At 35.0% G+C, this 14,018-nt stretch overlaps 3 protein-coding genes across 3 annotated transcripts in view; 1 reads left to right on the forward strand and 2 right to left on the reverse strand.

Annotated features, from left to right (window-relative positions):
- Positions 1-9,671, reverse strand: part of unc-104 (kinesin family member unc-104) — a 125,730-nt gene extending 116,059 nt beyond the window's left edge. Inside the window, exons 1-2 of the mRNA XM_077428341.1 lie at positions 9,610-9,671; positions 2,560-2,632 (exon numbers count right to left, since the gene is read on the reverse strand). The gene's annotated coding sequence lies outside the window, so the exon portion shown is untranslated. The remainder of the gene's footprint in view (positions 1-2,559; positions 2,633-9,609) is intronic.
- LOC143910016 (uncharacterized) overlaps positions 1-14,018 on the forward strand; it is a 358,729-nt gene that overhangs the window by 257,974 nt on the left and 86,737 nt on the right. The window lies entirely within an intron of this gene.
- Positions 11,727-13,464, reverse strand: Sod2 (superoxide dismutase 2). The gene is made up of 5 exons (XM_077446743.1): positions 13,285-13,464; positions 12,689-12,876; positions 12,482-12,620; positions 12,259-12,413; positions 11,727-12,181 (listed from the first exon to the last, which is right to left on the reverse strand). The coding sequence occupies exons 1-5, from the start codon at positions 13,317-13,319 to the stop codon at positions 12,039-12,041; spliced, it is 660 nt and encodes a 219-aa protein (XP_077302869.1). The 5' UTR covers positions 13,320-13,464; the 3' UTR covers positions 11,727-12,038.

The raw sequence follows: 14,018 nt of genomic DNA on the forward strand, positions 1-14,018 counted from the left end.
AAGGCATTTAAAAAAAATTCGACCGCGTGCGGATCGAACACAGGACCGACACATTTCTTTTAATTTTTTTTTAAATTTAATAACTTAATATGCCAACACCCATGCGATGATATTTCATCGGGTAAAACACTAGTTATTTATGTTGACATCGATCAATTTTTTGATTTTGTAATGGCATAATTCGAATCATAGAGGTTTTGATGAGGATACATAAAATATGAAGAACCTGCATTCAGTATATTTGTAAGAATAAAATAAAACAGAAGTCCTGGTCACTTGCTATCCATCACAGTGCGACAAGTGTAATTGAGTCCAATTTACCATATTATAATCCTACAAATCTATGACCAGGACAGCCTAGCTGTCATTGCGATGGCTTTACTTAAGTTTATTTTTAAGGAAACACTAATATATGTACATTCTGAATGTATATATGTATCTCCATGGCTTGGTGAATGTATGAATCGGTTCTGTTTATACGTATCCAGCACGAACCGGCAGCAGCAGGTAGCCTGCAAGTAGGGACAGTATTCTTTGGTACATTCTATATGGATGCATATGAATGTGTGAATGGAGTATGAATACGTCCATATAGAATGTTACTTGAGGTGTGCGTGCATTCGCACGGCACATTTCAGGTATTATTTCCTAACGCATGCGCGCTTTATGTGTCCATGCTTTGTCGTTTATTTTGTACTTGGTTATGTACAGTGTGGTTTTTTTATTAGAACAGTGATTTGCGGTTGTTCTTGTGCGATATTCATGAACAACCGTCTCGTTCTCCGACGAAAAGATTTCTTAGACTGTATTCGTTGGGGGGGGGGGTGGTGGCCTCATGTTGAAGGCTTTAAGGGTAAAATTCCTTGACCTTTAAAGCGGGCTTAGAATATAGAATGCACCAAAGAATACTGTCCATACTTGCAGGATACCTGCTGCTGCCAGTTCGTGTTGGATAGGTATGAACTAGGGTTTCTGACCCGGGTCGACCCGGGACAGACATTCCCGGGAATTCACGAAATTTTTGTTGTCCCGTGTCCCGGGAATTCTTATCTTTAATCCCGGGAATTGGATTTAAAAAAATCATGAAAACATACAACATTTTCACGACTTCACGAAGGGAAATAATAAATCAAATACACCAAAAATCGTAAAATATTCTCAAAAATTAAAATCGAAGAAAGAAAAACTGATTTTTTTACACAAATGTTAAATAATTCAGATTTTATACTGAACAAAACATTATTTAAATGTTGTAATAAAAGCGAATGTACACATGTATATCCTGCGGTGAAACTATTATGCGAGTATATCCTTCTTGTATTGACGATTCCACGATGGAAGTAACTCTTTCAGATTCGGATGAAGATTAAACAATTGTGTATTTGACGATTAATGAAGAATTAAATAAGGAGTTATCAAAGACGAATATACAAAATAACGTAAATAAAAATAACATCGACTTTAAAAAAGAAATTCAAATATACATGCTGACAGGAGAAAAAACAGATAATTTAAAATAAGAAGAGGTTATTAAAAAATTTTTTCGTCCCTTTTAACAATAAAACCAACTTCGACTGAAACTAAAAGAGTTTTTTCCATTGCTGGAAATTTTTGTACCAAATCTAGAATTAGACTTTCGGATTCTCATTTAAATATTTTAGTATTTTTAAAAAACTACTTAAAATAAGTTCACTTTTTTATTTACATTTTTTCAAGTTAATAGATATATTATGTATTGTTTTGAAAATAATAAATATTTTTTTATTAATAAAAAATATATTAAATTGAAAAAAAAAAAGTTTTTTTACACGTGTCCCGGGATCCCGGGAATCCCGGGAACGATCCTGAGCTCCGTCCCGTGTCCCGGGAATTGAAAAAGTCCGGGAAATCAGAAACCCTAGTATGAACATACCTTGAATCGTTTATTGGTAGAATATAAGACTACATCGCAATGGTGAAGTTTATCTCCGAAACCAGCCTCAATCCTTGAAGAAAATACGCTACTTGACAAGCATTCAATCATCAAAAGACTCGAGTATGATTGGTACATTTATGAGTGATACAATTTTGTATTTATTAGAATACTAGCTAAACCCGGCATGCGTTGCAACAGCAAGGTAGCATGCAAGTATGGACAGTACTCTTTGGTACATTATATGTATATGGATGCGTATGAATCAGTATATTTGTAGGAATGAAATGAAACAGAAGTCCTGGTCATTCGCTATCCATCACGGTGTGGCAAGTGTTAAAAGAAAAAAAATGATGAAATATGTACATTAGCTCAATATATCTCGATACAGCTGAAGAGCACATGGAAACGTATAGTCTTATGCAATTCATATGCAAACTACTCGTATGCACGATCTTATTTTTTTTATTTCTATCAAGTACTACATAGTATAGTATAACGCTTTCCTCGCATCGTGGCAGAGGCGAGAAACGACGCTGCAACACGTATAAACACGTTTCATTCGTTAAACTTCAACATGCTGAAATTATATTGCTTGGAATAGGTACATAGAGCAGAAATACGAGAGGTGAGAAGTGATCACAAACCTTTCATACGCGGTGCATGAACGACGAATCCCACGTCGAAACGTCGAAACTCCTGCAGTGCCTCTGGAATTATCTGAAAAAAAAACATACAAAAAAAGATCAATACAGAACAAAAATCAAATTATCTACGGGAAGGGGTGCCAAAATAATTTGGCCAACACTTCAGCACTGCCACAAAGGTTGACGACCGGTATAAAGTCGGCTCGTAAATAACGGGTCGTTGCGCGTTTAAAATTCCCGTGCAACGTTATTCACTTGGCAAGAATAATTCTGCTGAAAAAGGCACAGTCGATATATGTATGTATAACAACATCAAACTTGAAAACACCTGCTGAAAATGCTGAAAATTACACCACCGTAATTGCCCAACCCTATTATCTGGAGTGCATTTTTCAATACTGATAAGGCATATGTATTACATACATATATATGCAATTCTGTGGTTGAAGGTCTGAACTGTGTAGAACAATACATTTTTTAAGTTTAAACCACTTTGAGCGCGTGAAGTAAGTCTAGACCAGTGCTACTCAAACTTTTTCAGCTGGCGGACCAGTATATATTTTTCAGTATTTCTCATGGAATCGCATCGTATTTTTTTCATCGTATCTTCATCGTATCGTAGTTTTGAAAGGTTTGACATATTTCTCTTGGCCTCTGACGTTTCGATACGCATTCGGTATTCATGTGACACACTAGAAAATTATTCTACTGTTGCGTAGGGGTGGGTGGAGGATCCAAGTAAAAGGCCAACAGTCGTTTCACAGCATTTATTGATGATTAAGGAGATACACGCACTGGCAGTGCTCAGTCCAGAATGACATGATATCGCCTACGTACCGCCTTATAAAGGGTAGATCTCTCAGGACGTCTAATCTGTTTACCTGTTGTATAGTCACGTATTCGGATATGTATTTCCACGACATTGGGTCTCCCCGTACCGATTCTGAGAAAGGACTAATAACGGTCATTGTTTAGCCTAAATGCACTTAGAGTCCAGATATTTTATTTATTTAATAGTTTTGGACCATTGTGGCATTACAGGAAGAACCTAATGCGCCACAATGGCCTACATTTGAAAAAGATACATAAATAAAAATAAAATCAAAGCGAGGCCCAAATGGAAGAGAGTAGATCAAGATTCCACTCATACATCGCATTCAAATTAAGAAAATAATGATGAGCGCAGGTTACCAGATAAATATGTTAAAATAATATCCGATAATCTACGCGCACCAAGGTGGAAAATATCACATTCAGGGACAGCAGCAACGATTTCATTGAGAAGTCGAATAGCTCTTGGAATAGGAGCCATTCGAAAAAGAACTGTGCGAGCAGCAGGTACAACCATCAAATGATGATGTCTACCACGCACATAATTATTAGGGACATAAAGTCCCAACTGTTCCAGCAACAACGGGCAAGACGTATTACCACGCAATAGCTGGAGAACGAAACGAATTAACGAGAAGTTTCTCCGAAGTTCAAGGGAATTATACCCAAGCATGCCCAAAAGGAAAGGAGTAGGATAGAGATATGGGTAATACCCATATTCTTTCCTATATAGGAAACGAAGAAATGCTTTTTGCACTTTCTCAATCATCAGAGAGTAATTTGCTTCATGCGGATTCCACACAATCGCATTATACTCTAGCTTACTTCTCACAAGCGAGTTGAAAAGCAAGCGAGAAGACGAGGGGTTGGAGAATAATCTAGCATATCTCAAGACAAATCCAAGTCGACGAAAGGAAACGTCAGCGATTGTCTTGATGTGGTTGTGAAAGGTGAATTGAGGATCAAAAGTGATACCCAAGTCGACCATTGATTCCACGCGCTTCAACAATACGGATCCAATGGAATATCCGTGACAATAGAGCGAATTCGCACGTCCATAACTCATAATGGCACATTTACTAGTATTCAGTTAAAGCCCTAAACTGGAACTGAACTCTAAAACAGCGTTAATATCAGCTTGAAGGAGAGAGACTTGCCTCTCATCCTTAACAGCAAAGAATAGTTTAACGTCGTCTGCAAACAAGAGACATGAAGCATTGCGTAGTACTTTAGGGAGGTTATTAATGACTATTGTAAATAGTAAAGGGCCTAAGGTGGACCCCTGAGTTACACCAGATCGCGTAAAAAATGAAGGAGATTCATAAATACCATATCTAACAAATTGCTTCCTATCACTAAGATAAGAAGCAAAGAGTTTAAGAAAACGTGGAGAAAAGCCCACTTCAGCTAATCTGATCATAAGAGCGTCATTGTTGACAAGATCAAATGCTTTTCGAAAGTCAAAGTAGGCTACATCAACTTGTTGTCCACGGTCAACTTTAGACATGGTATAATATGAAAAGCAGGCAAGATTAGTGGTAGTGGAACGACATGGTGAAAAACCATGCTGCTCATCACACAACAATCTTTTGAACTGCAAAAGAATCAAACGGTGAAGGATATTATCGAAAATTTTGGGAATAGCCGAGATGATAGCAATAGGTCTGTAATTTTCAACCTCATTTTTAGAGCCACTTTTATGAATGGGAATGACTCTAGATAATTTCCATTTTTCAGGATAATTACCAGAACCCAGAATAAGGTTAAAAGTAAACTGAAGAGGCTCTAAGAGCGAATTACAGCATGCCTTTAATACGTCAGGGGGCACACCGTCAGGCCCAACAGACCCCTTCAGCTTCAAAATTGCTATCCTAACATCTCCAAGCGAGACCCGCGGAAATGTTAATAATCCTGGAAGAAATGAAATAATCCTGGAAGTAAGTGCAAGCACTTGGTTAATCCGATAACAGATATACGTTGGTCTAAGTGCAAGCACTTAGTTAATCCGTTAACAGATAACCCTTGAACGGTCACATAGTCTCTGGGATTCTATTCGCTTAATCCGCGGCGTACGTAACACTACTTACATATATCGTGCATGTCCTTTCGCACGTTCGATTCTTTATAGTCTTCAAACATTTATATTGTAATTTTTAAAATCAGATGTGTGTGACGTCATACGATGTAGAAATAAAACATGAAAGCGCGCTGAGTAACGCTTTCGCGCTAAATCCTACAGAAGTTTACACTTCGATAAGTCACGCAATTCAATATTAAGTCACTGCGTAATTGCATGTGTTAGTTTTATCCGATTTACAACATAATTAAACTAAGTCTACTCTTGAACCTGTTATGTAAAAATAAATTGTCAGTTTACAAAACATAAGTTAAATCGGACTGAAGCCTCAAGACTCAAGCTGATTGCTAACCTGACATTTGCAGCTGAAGCACTTAAATCTACACATCTTGAGAGTGCTTATTGATTATCACTTTTGGGTTTGGTATTTGATATGAATCAACTGCATTGCTCGAAATTTTAACATGCATTAGACGAATTATAATAATGGAAACTGTCGATGGAGACAACAAAGGAGAACTTTAGAATGGAAAAGTCTTGGGTGTGTGTGCAGAGCGAGTCATACAAAGGTTTCACGGTCTACTAGCACTTACAAAAGGAACTTCTACTATTCAGAAGACTACGATTCTAAAATTTCTATACGAAAACTTAAATTAGAAACAGGTAGATGCACCAGAGCAGTGACTTTCAAGCTACGTACATATGTACATACATAGACCAATTGGAGTCCATGAACATGGACTGGCAACTGACACAAATTTATATCATCATATAAATACTAGTGTTGTACCCGATGAAATATCATCGCATGGGTTTATGGCATATTAAGTTATTAAATAAAAAAAATTAAAATAAATGGGTCGGTGCTGTGTTCGATCCGCACGCGGTTGTATTTTTTACATAGCTCTTCTTATTTAAAATACCTTATAAATATATTTAATATAATATTTATATTTAATATGAAAAAAAGGTAAAAACTACCTACTTACTATGTACATACAAAAAATATAAAACACCAATAGAAAAATTAATAAATTAAATAAATTTTCAAAAAAAATACAACGACATCGATATCGTCATCATAGAAAGTTTGATTTGTTTTCGATGTTCCCAACAAACCGTACATACATACATAGTTACAAAGTGTCTTAAGAAATTATATATTAGATATACATACGTATATACATACAATGTACATATGTACATATATGTAAAAAGATCATTTTAAAAAATAACTGAAAAGTTTAACGAGCGATGGCGCACTCATTAAAACTAATTAGGAAAAACAGTATTTTTTTTTAATTTAACAGCAAAAAACGGCGATAAATTTCCACGAAAAGTTTTATCAAATTGAAACTTTCCAGATAGTGTAATTTCGTAGAAAAGCTTTTCATTATAACTTTCACGACAAATAGATCATTTCTTGGAAAACTTCTTCTTTATCAAAATTTTCAGAACATAACATAATACTACGCACCATTTAACGAAATGAAAAGCCTTTCGAAAGCTACAAAAGTTCGCAACCCCCCACTACACCCCCCATCCCCCACACTCCATAGTGTTTCAAGGCGATACTGATCGAGGGGGTAGATTTAAAAATCGGATCACTGAAACTAAACGAGAATATTTGGAGACTCGGACTCAAACCAACAGCCGATTGCAGCAGCTGGAAGCTCGAGTCCGATTCACCATATGTTTTCTCTGCGACACCTACCGAGCAAAATCTCACTTAATTCTCGTGAACGAACTTTTTTCTTAGCACCTGAATGTTCGAAAAGCTCACCGCTTTCGAGAGCTGAATCTTAAATGGCGAATTTAACACGACTTTGAAAAAGTTCTACGTCAAAGGACTCACCCCCCCCCCCTTCACTCACCCCCTCTTCCTTATATTTTAACTTCGCGAGAAAACGAAGATTATATCTCTATATAGACAGAGAGTGACGTCAAAGGTCCATAATTTATGAGTATTATATTGAAAAAAAACCAGCCGCTCGTTCCAGTCTATAGACACGTTTGACAATTTAAACGTCGATTTTTATTCTAGAACTTTCCTATGCTTATTCAAAATGGCCTAAATAAGCCTTCAATAAATAGTACATGTCCAATATCAAGGAAGACGCGCGTAAATAAAGCTTAGGTCCAGTTTCAGGGGTGGAAACAAGGTCGAATTGTACAATGTTACAAAATTGTAAATTTGATATTGATCTGAGAATAGGGCTTGTATAACCGGTTTACCGATTTACCGGTAAATTGCCGAAGTTCCGCCGTCGATAATTACCGGAAATTATTTAATCGAAAATACAGACAAAATATAATAATAACACATATAAAAACGAAATTTTGACTTATTTTTTACTTAAGTCCCCCCGCCCCTCGTCCCCATGTCGTCATAGAAACTTTCCCAACAATTCCCAACCAACATTACATATTTTCTTACATACTTTTATATATTACGAATGGTTTTTATGTATGTATTTATTACTTGAGATTCATTTTTATTATTTATGGTTCAATCTAGTTTAACCTTTTTAGGAAAATAAACCACATACAGTCATCTAATCTACGTTATCTTTTTCATTTAGCGGTGAAACCCTGTAAATTGTTAATGGGAGAAATTATTTAACGTTTACCGGTAAATGAAAATTACCAGTAAATTGCAATCCCTAAGCTGAGGGCTCGAATTTCGTTTTTATCGAGCTGAGGTTTCCCTTCGAACAAATTACGTATGATTTATTTGAGGTGAGCGATACCTGATATTATTGTGAAATGATATCTATGCGTTATTTATGAACTTCTTATGAGTCCTCGCCACTGCTGGTTAGATTTGGGGGTTTTGTGACTCCAAATCGATCGTTTCTCTATCAGAGTTTGCCAATTTTATCTGATCATTGCTGAAACGGTTCCTGAAAATTGGTATTAGATCTAATCCTGTTGTCACAAAATCTGCCTGTGTATAATTTGTAATAATTATACACAGTAATCTGAAATCTATAGATATCTCTATAGACATATATATAAAAAAATTGTATACAAAAAAAAATCTAAAAATAATCCATAGACGTCTCTATGATTATTATTTCTGATTAATTGTTATATGCTATATATTCTGATTGTATATGTATTACTGTATTTCTGATTTCTGATTGTTTATGTATTCTGTATTTCGTTAACGTACACCCGTCGCATTGGAGCAAATCCGTAATGGCGAGTGTATATTGATTTGTAACAATAAAATAAAATATCCACTATGAGTTTAAAAAATCACAATATATACATATACCTACATATTTTGAAAATCAATACCAGATCGAAATAAAAGCCTTGTAAAAAGATTGTTACGAAACGCAAAACTTTCAGATGGCTGTAATACACGCTACTTATTTATATGCTAAAGTGGACTCAAATAGCAGCTGATGTGCTCTAATCGCTAATATTGTGACATGCTCGTGTCACAACAGCTGTGATTTGATTCCGATTGAGACAGCTGATAAAGAAAAAATATTAAAATCAATTTAAAGCGATTCGTGAAGAAGTGTCAAAAAAAATCACATCGGCAGTTTCCTTTTTCAATAAAAAGAATATTCAGTATGATTATATAAATAATTAAAAATACCGTAGAAGATCGACTTAATAAGATCTGATTGTACTAAATAGATTAAGGTCTCGTGCCTATATGTACATATATAAAAGTTTTTTTATCGTAAATTAGTAAATCAATTAAACGACATGGATTAATACAGAATATCTATAAAAAAAATATAAAATTAAATTAAACACGGTTGCCATGCACAGATTAATATCAATTAAAGTAAGGGCGTTTTATGCGCTGTTACGAGTCATACGTCGAAACAAAGCTTTTGTTCTCAACGTAAACAATCCATAATCTCTCTTGCAATAATGCGGGATTTGTTCTGATTGTAATGAGAATGCTTCGCAATGTGAATGGTTGGAAATTACAGGCTATTGGCCTCCACCTGTCGCCGCAACGCAGTACTTCGACCCAATATCGATTGGCGACCGGTGATGGCTTTTATTAAAAGTACGTCGGAAACGGAAATGAGGCGCGATGTGTTAAAAATGATTTGATGGAGTTCAATGTAGATGTTTTTGCGATTTTTTGAGAATTTTTTGCATGCAATTACCTTCAGGAGAACTGCTGAAGGACGAATGACATCTGCTATGTGCCGTTGTATGGGCGTTGTGTGTTTTACGCATGCGCGCCAAATGTCAAACTGACGTTTAGGTGGTGTTGCCACAGCTAATTAATTCAAATATTTTTTTGAACAGCACTGTTCGACAAATGACGACTTTTTTCTTGGTTCAGAGACGAAATATGACTTTTCTTATAGATCTATGCCCAGTGAACACGAATCTGCTAATAAAAAATGTTGATTGGCTCGAAATTCGGAAATATATGTGTTTTTTTAAATCGCGCAATTTTTCTATATCTTGGTGTTGTTCGGTCGATGTCTCAAAATCTGTCAATCTTTTGTCCAAAATGAATATTGGAATATATAGTCGGGTATTTTATCTTTCATTTTCAGTATTTTTTAGCTTTCAAATCTCTCTAAATAGTCGTCCAGTTCAAATCAAAAGTCAAAAGTACGTATTTTCACTTGGGATTTTTTCCCACTGTTAACACTATTTTATATTGAGTATTTTCTATTGAAACATATTTATTGGGATAGTGTTCTAGCCACACTATTTTTTTTTTTCGTTTAAAAGGATTAATTGTAAGTGTGCTGAATTTTAAATCGGTAAAATTACGAGCTAAAAGCTCGTACTAGTATTTATTTTATTTTGTTAGGAAAATTTACAGTTTTTACTCGTATTTACACGAATCTGAATTGAATTAATAGGGATAATATATTAAATTGTCTTTATATGAGAATTAAATAAAATTCCACTTATAAATATCACATTTCGACTATTCTTGTGGATTAATAACAGAAATTATATTGATAACTAAAATAAACGAATTTTTATTTTTTATTTACATTTTAAAAAGTACGATGTCTTGTTCGTATTTTTTAAGGAATATAATTTTTTCGACTTTCATTTCTTTCGGCCGCCTGTGTACGTTGCACACATTTGTACATATGAATGGTAGCCCTGGTTAGCACCCTCGGATAACATAAAAATACCCCTTAACGCTTATTTGTGGAATTCTATTGCGTTAGTTATTTTTGAGCATCTTTGAAACTTTGGATGTCTTGAGAGTACGGAAACTTTTGGGTGCATTTCCAAGGCATAGTTATTGGCCGCTTAAAACTAGACAATATACGAAAGATAATTGTGGCGAAATTATTAATCAAAGCTGGCTCAAGGTGATATGATGCCTTTATGCTGCTTTGGTATTTGACTCAGTAAGTGCCCGAATAAAGAATACGCTGGAGTTCTTACAGATCTGGTAGAGTTCGTGCGTAAACAATAGATTCGCTGCGGTAGACCTTTACGTGTCTAGACAATAGACATACTAACGGATCGGGATATCTGTGTTGTGCAACTTGTCCTTTATAAGGAGGTACATACGGTAGATCAAATATTCTGCGGTGGTTCCGTGTAAACCTCCCGAATCATTGAATATATGTTATGAAGCCTTTCATTTGGATCCTGAACCCACCCCTACGCAACATTATTATTATTATATTTATTTTATTATTTGTATTTTTTAGATATTTATTCATATGGAAGATGGGGATTGCACTATTCCTCCTATGGTTTGGAATAAAAATCATCATTATTGTTATGTTAAATGTTTTTACGAGAAATAAATTGCATTTTGTTTCCGATATTTTTTAAATCGTACTCATTATTAATGTTCATTCAATTTTTGTGCACCGCGCAAAAATATTTGATATTTTTGAGCACATTAGTTTAAAATGGTTTGAGCACATTAGTTCAAAGAGTATTTTTATTTTCACCAGTAGATCAGCTCAATTTATGTGCAAATGAATTTTGCCCCCTTAATAATGTTATTTTTTTCAGCGGTCTCCGTGACGAGCCGGAATGTGAAATTACCGAAAACGCAAATATCAGAAGGCAAAGATCGGAAATCGAAAGATCTCAAGTCGAAAGATCAAAAAAAAAGGGTGCATGGTAAACGGTACATACTCATTTAATTTGCGCGAGCAGGATACAACAGGAACAAGAGGAACAGGCTTTTCCTCCCGTATTAATGCGCGCGCAGATCTTTCGATTTTCGATATTTGCGTTTTCGGTAATTTCACATTCCGGCTCGTCACATAGACCCTTTTTTCAGACATTCAAAGATATTTATTTAGATTTAAAAAATGTTTACAGTTTAATCATAAGTATTTTAGCCCCCCTCCCCCCAAGGATCGGAGGTCCTTCTGAGTAGGATGATCTGCCACTGAGGATGATGATAATCATTTAGCAACTCAAATTTGATACAAAATGGTCCTTTATTATTTCTTTCTAAAAATAACATGAACAAATGCGAGTATTGCTAGTGATCAAAATTGCAAAATTGACCGTGCAACTTTTTTATACTAGATATAACCATAAGCGAAGATTTTCCTAAAACAACTGAGATACTCATATTCGAAATTTATTGAGCTTTAGCAAATCTGGCCGAAACATCATTCCAATTAGCGACATCGAAAATCCTTTTAACGTAATCGGCTCTGACATTTTTGTACTGCAAATAATAGGCATGTTCCCAAACATCAATACCGAAGAGCGGTACCAAACCTGCAACAATAAAACAAAAGTAAAAACTACACGTAGCAATACTAAACATACACACATGTTATTTATACAAGACGAACCCGTCGTAGCTTCAAGTGGATCTTGATTACTGCATGTGGCAATTTGCAAACGTTTGCTTTCCTTGTTTAAACCTAGCCATCCCCAACCGGAGCCTTGAACGGCGATGGAACGTGTAGCGAGAGCATCCTTCATCTTCTCCAAGGAACCAAAATCTCTATTGAAACAAACAGCACATAAAAATCATGATTATATATACTATGTATGTGTGTAGATGTATATTACCTTTCAATAGCAGCTAATAATTCTTTGGATGGAGCTCCACCGTTGGGGGACAAATTTTGCCAGAAAATGGTATGATTAATATGTCCGCCCCCGTTGAAACGAATTGCCGGTTCCAAGGAAATGATTCCACTTACATCACCTGAAAAAATACAAAAGGATCAAAATCTACGACCACTTCATCAGCATTTAAGTTGATTTTGTTATTACCTTTACTCTGTGCAGTTACCAATTTTTCTTCAGCGGCATTCAAGTTGGCTATGTAAGTGGCATGATGCTTGGAATGATGAAGAGCCATTATATCTCCGGAGATGACCGGCTCCAGAGCTTTGTACTCGTACGACAAGTCTGGCAGAGTGTGTTTGGCCCTCGAATTGCTACTTTTCAAAGCTCCATTTCTATTTAAAATGATTAATAATTGAAAAATTAAACTTATTATAATATAATAAGTATATTTTTATCGTTTTGTACATAGATATGTATATAATACACATTACAATAAGATTTGTATAGGTAAAAAAAATTAAAATGTTACAGTTGTTGATCAGTATATATAAAGTTATTGGCCACCTTATCTAAAACGATACACTAGTGCCAATTGACAATAGAAAAAAATCTCGAAGTTGAATTTTCATATGATCATACAACTTCATCTATTATTTCTACGTACACACATCGAGTAAAAATTGTTACTTAGAGTCAAATAAGAAATTAGCAAGTTTGACTGCTGAAAGGTTTAAAACTTAGCATAACCTCGACAAATTGAAGGTATATTAATTGTGAAATATATTAAAGTAAATATTTACAATGCAACTGCAGCTGCACGTCTTCCGGCAAACATTTTAAAGCGTATTTAACAATGAAAACAATTAACAGATGTATTACGCAGCCGGTCTTTGAGCCGATTACGAAATTACGCAATTTGACGTATGTGGCTTAAACAGCGCGTTTTACGACCGTACTCAATCGCTATGTTATCAATTTTGAGCATTTTGCTATTACTTATATGTAGGGTTGCCAGGCGTCTCGATTAATCGGGATTCTCACCGGTTTTAAGCCTCGTGTCCCAGTGTCCCGAACGAACCTTTCGGGACGTCAAAAAGTCCCAGTTTTCAAAGTTTTCCATTATGCATACTAAAGCAATTTCAAAGGGACAAATTGATGGATTTAATAAAGAAGTAGTAAAGTTTTATGAAACATTGACAGATTATTTGAAACAATGGACAATAAATACCATTTAATAATTATTGTTTTTTTCTGGTTGATCTTGGAAAAAATACCAAAATGGCTTGATATTGAAAAAAACAGTTAAAAATATAACAAATGGCAAATATTTGTTAATGACACACTTTAAAATATATTAAAAAGAGAATTAAAATCTCCAAATTCGAATGGAAAAATAGCTGTAGAAAAATGGGTAGTTAAATTATATTCTCGTTAATGCAGATTCAATGGACTAATGAAAGAAATATACTTTCTATAGATGTATGTAGTTGAAAGTATTCTACATACAGTGCATTGAAAACTATGATTTCAATTG

This window comes from Arctopsyche grandis, chromosome 3 (genome assembly GCF_051622035.1).
Source record: "Arctopsyche grandis isolate Sample6627 chromosome 3, ASM5162203v2, whole genome shotgun sequence".
In the NCBI taxonomy this organism is placed as follows: Eukaryota; Metazoa; Arthropoda; class Insecta; order Trichoptera; family Hydropsychidae; genus Arctopsyche; species Arctopsyche grandis.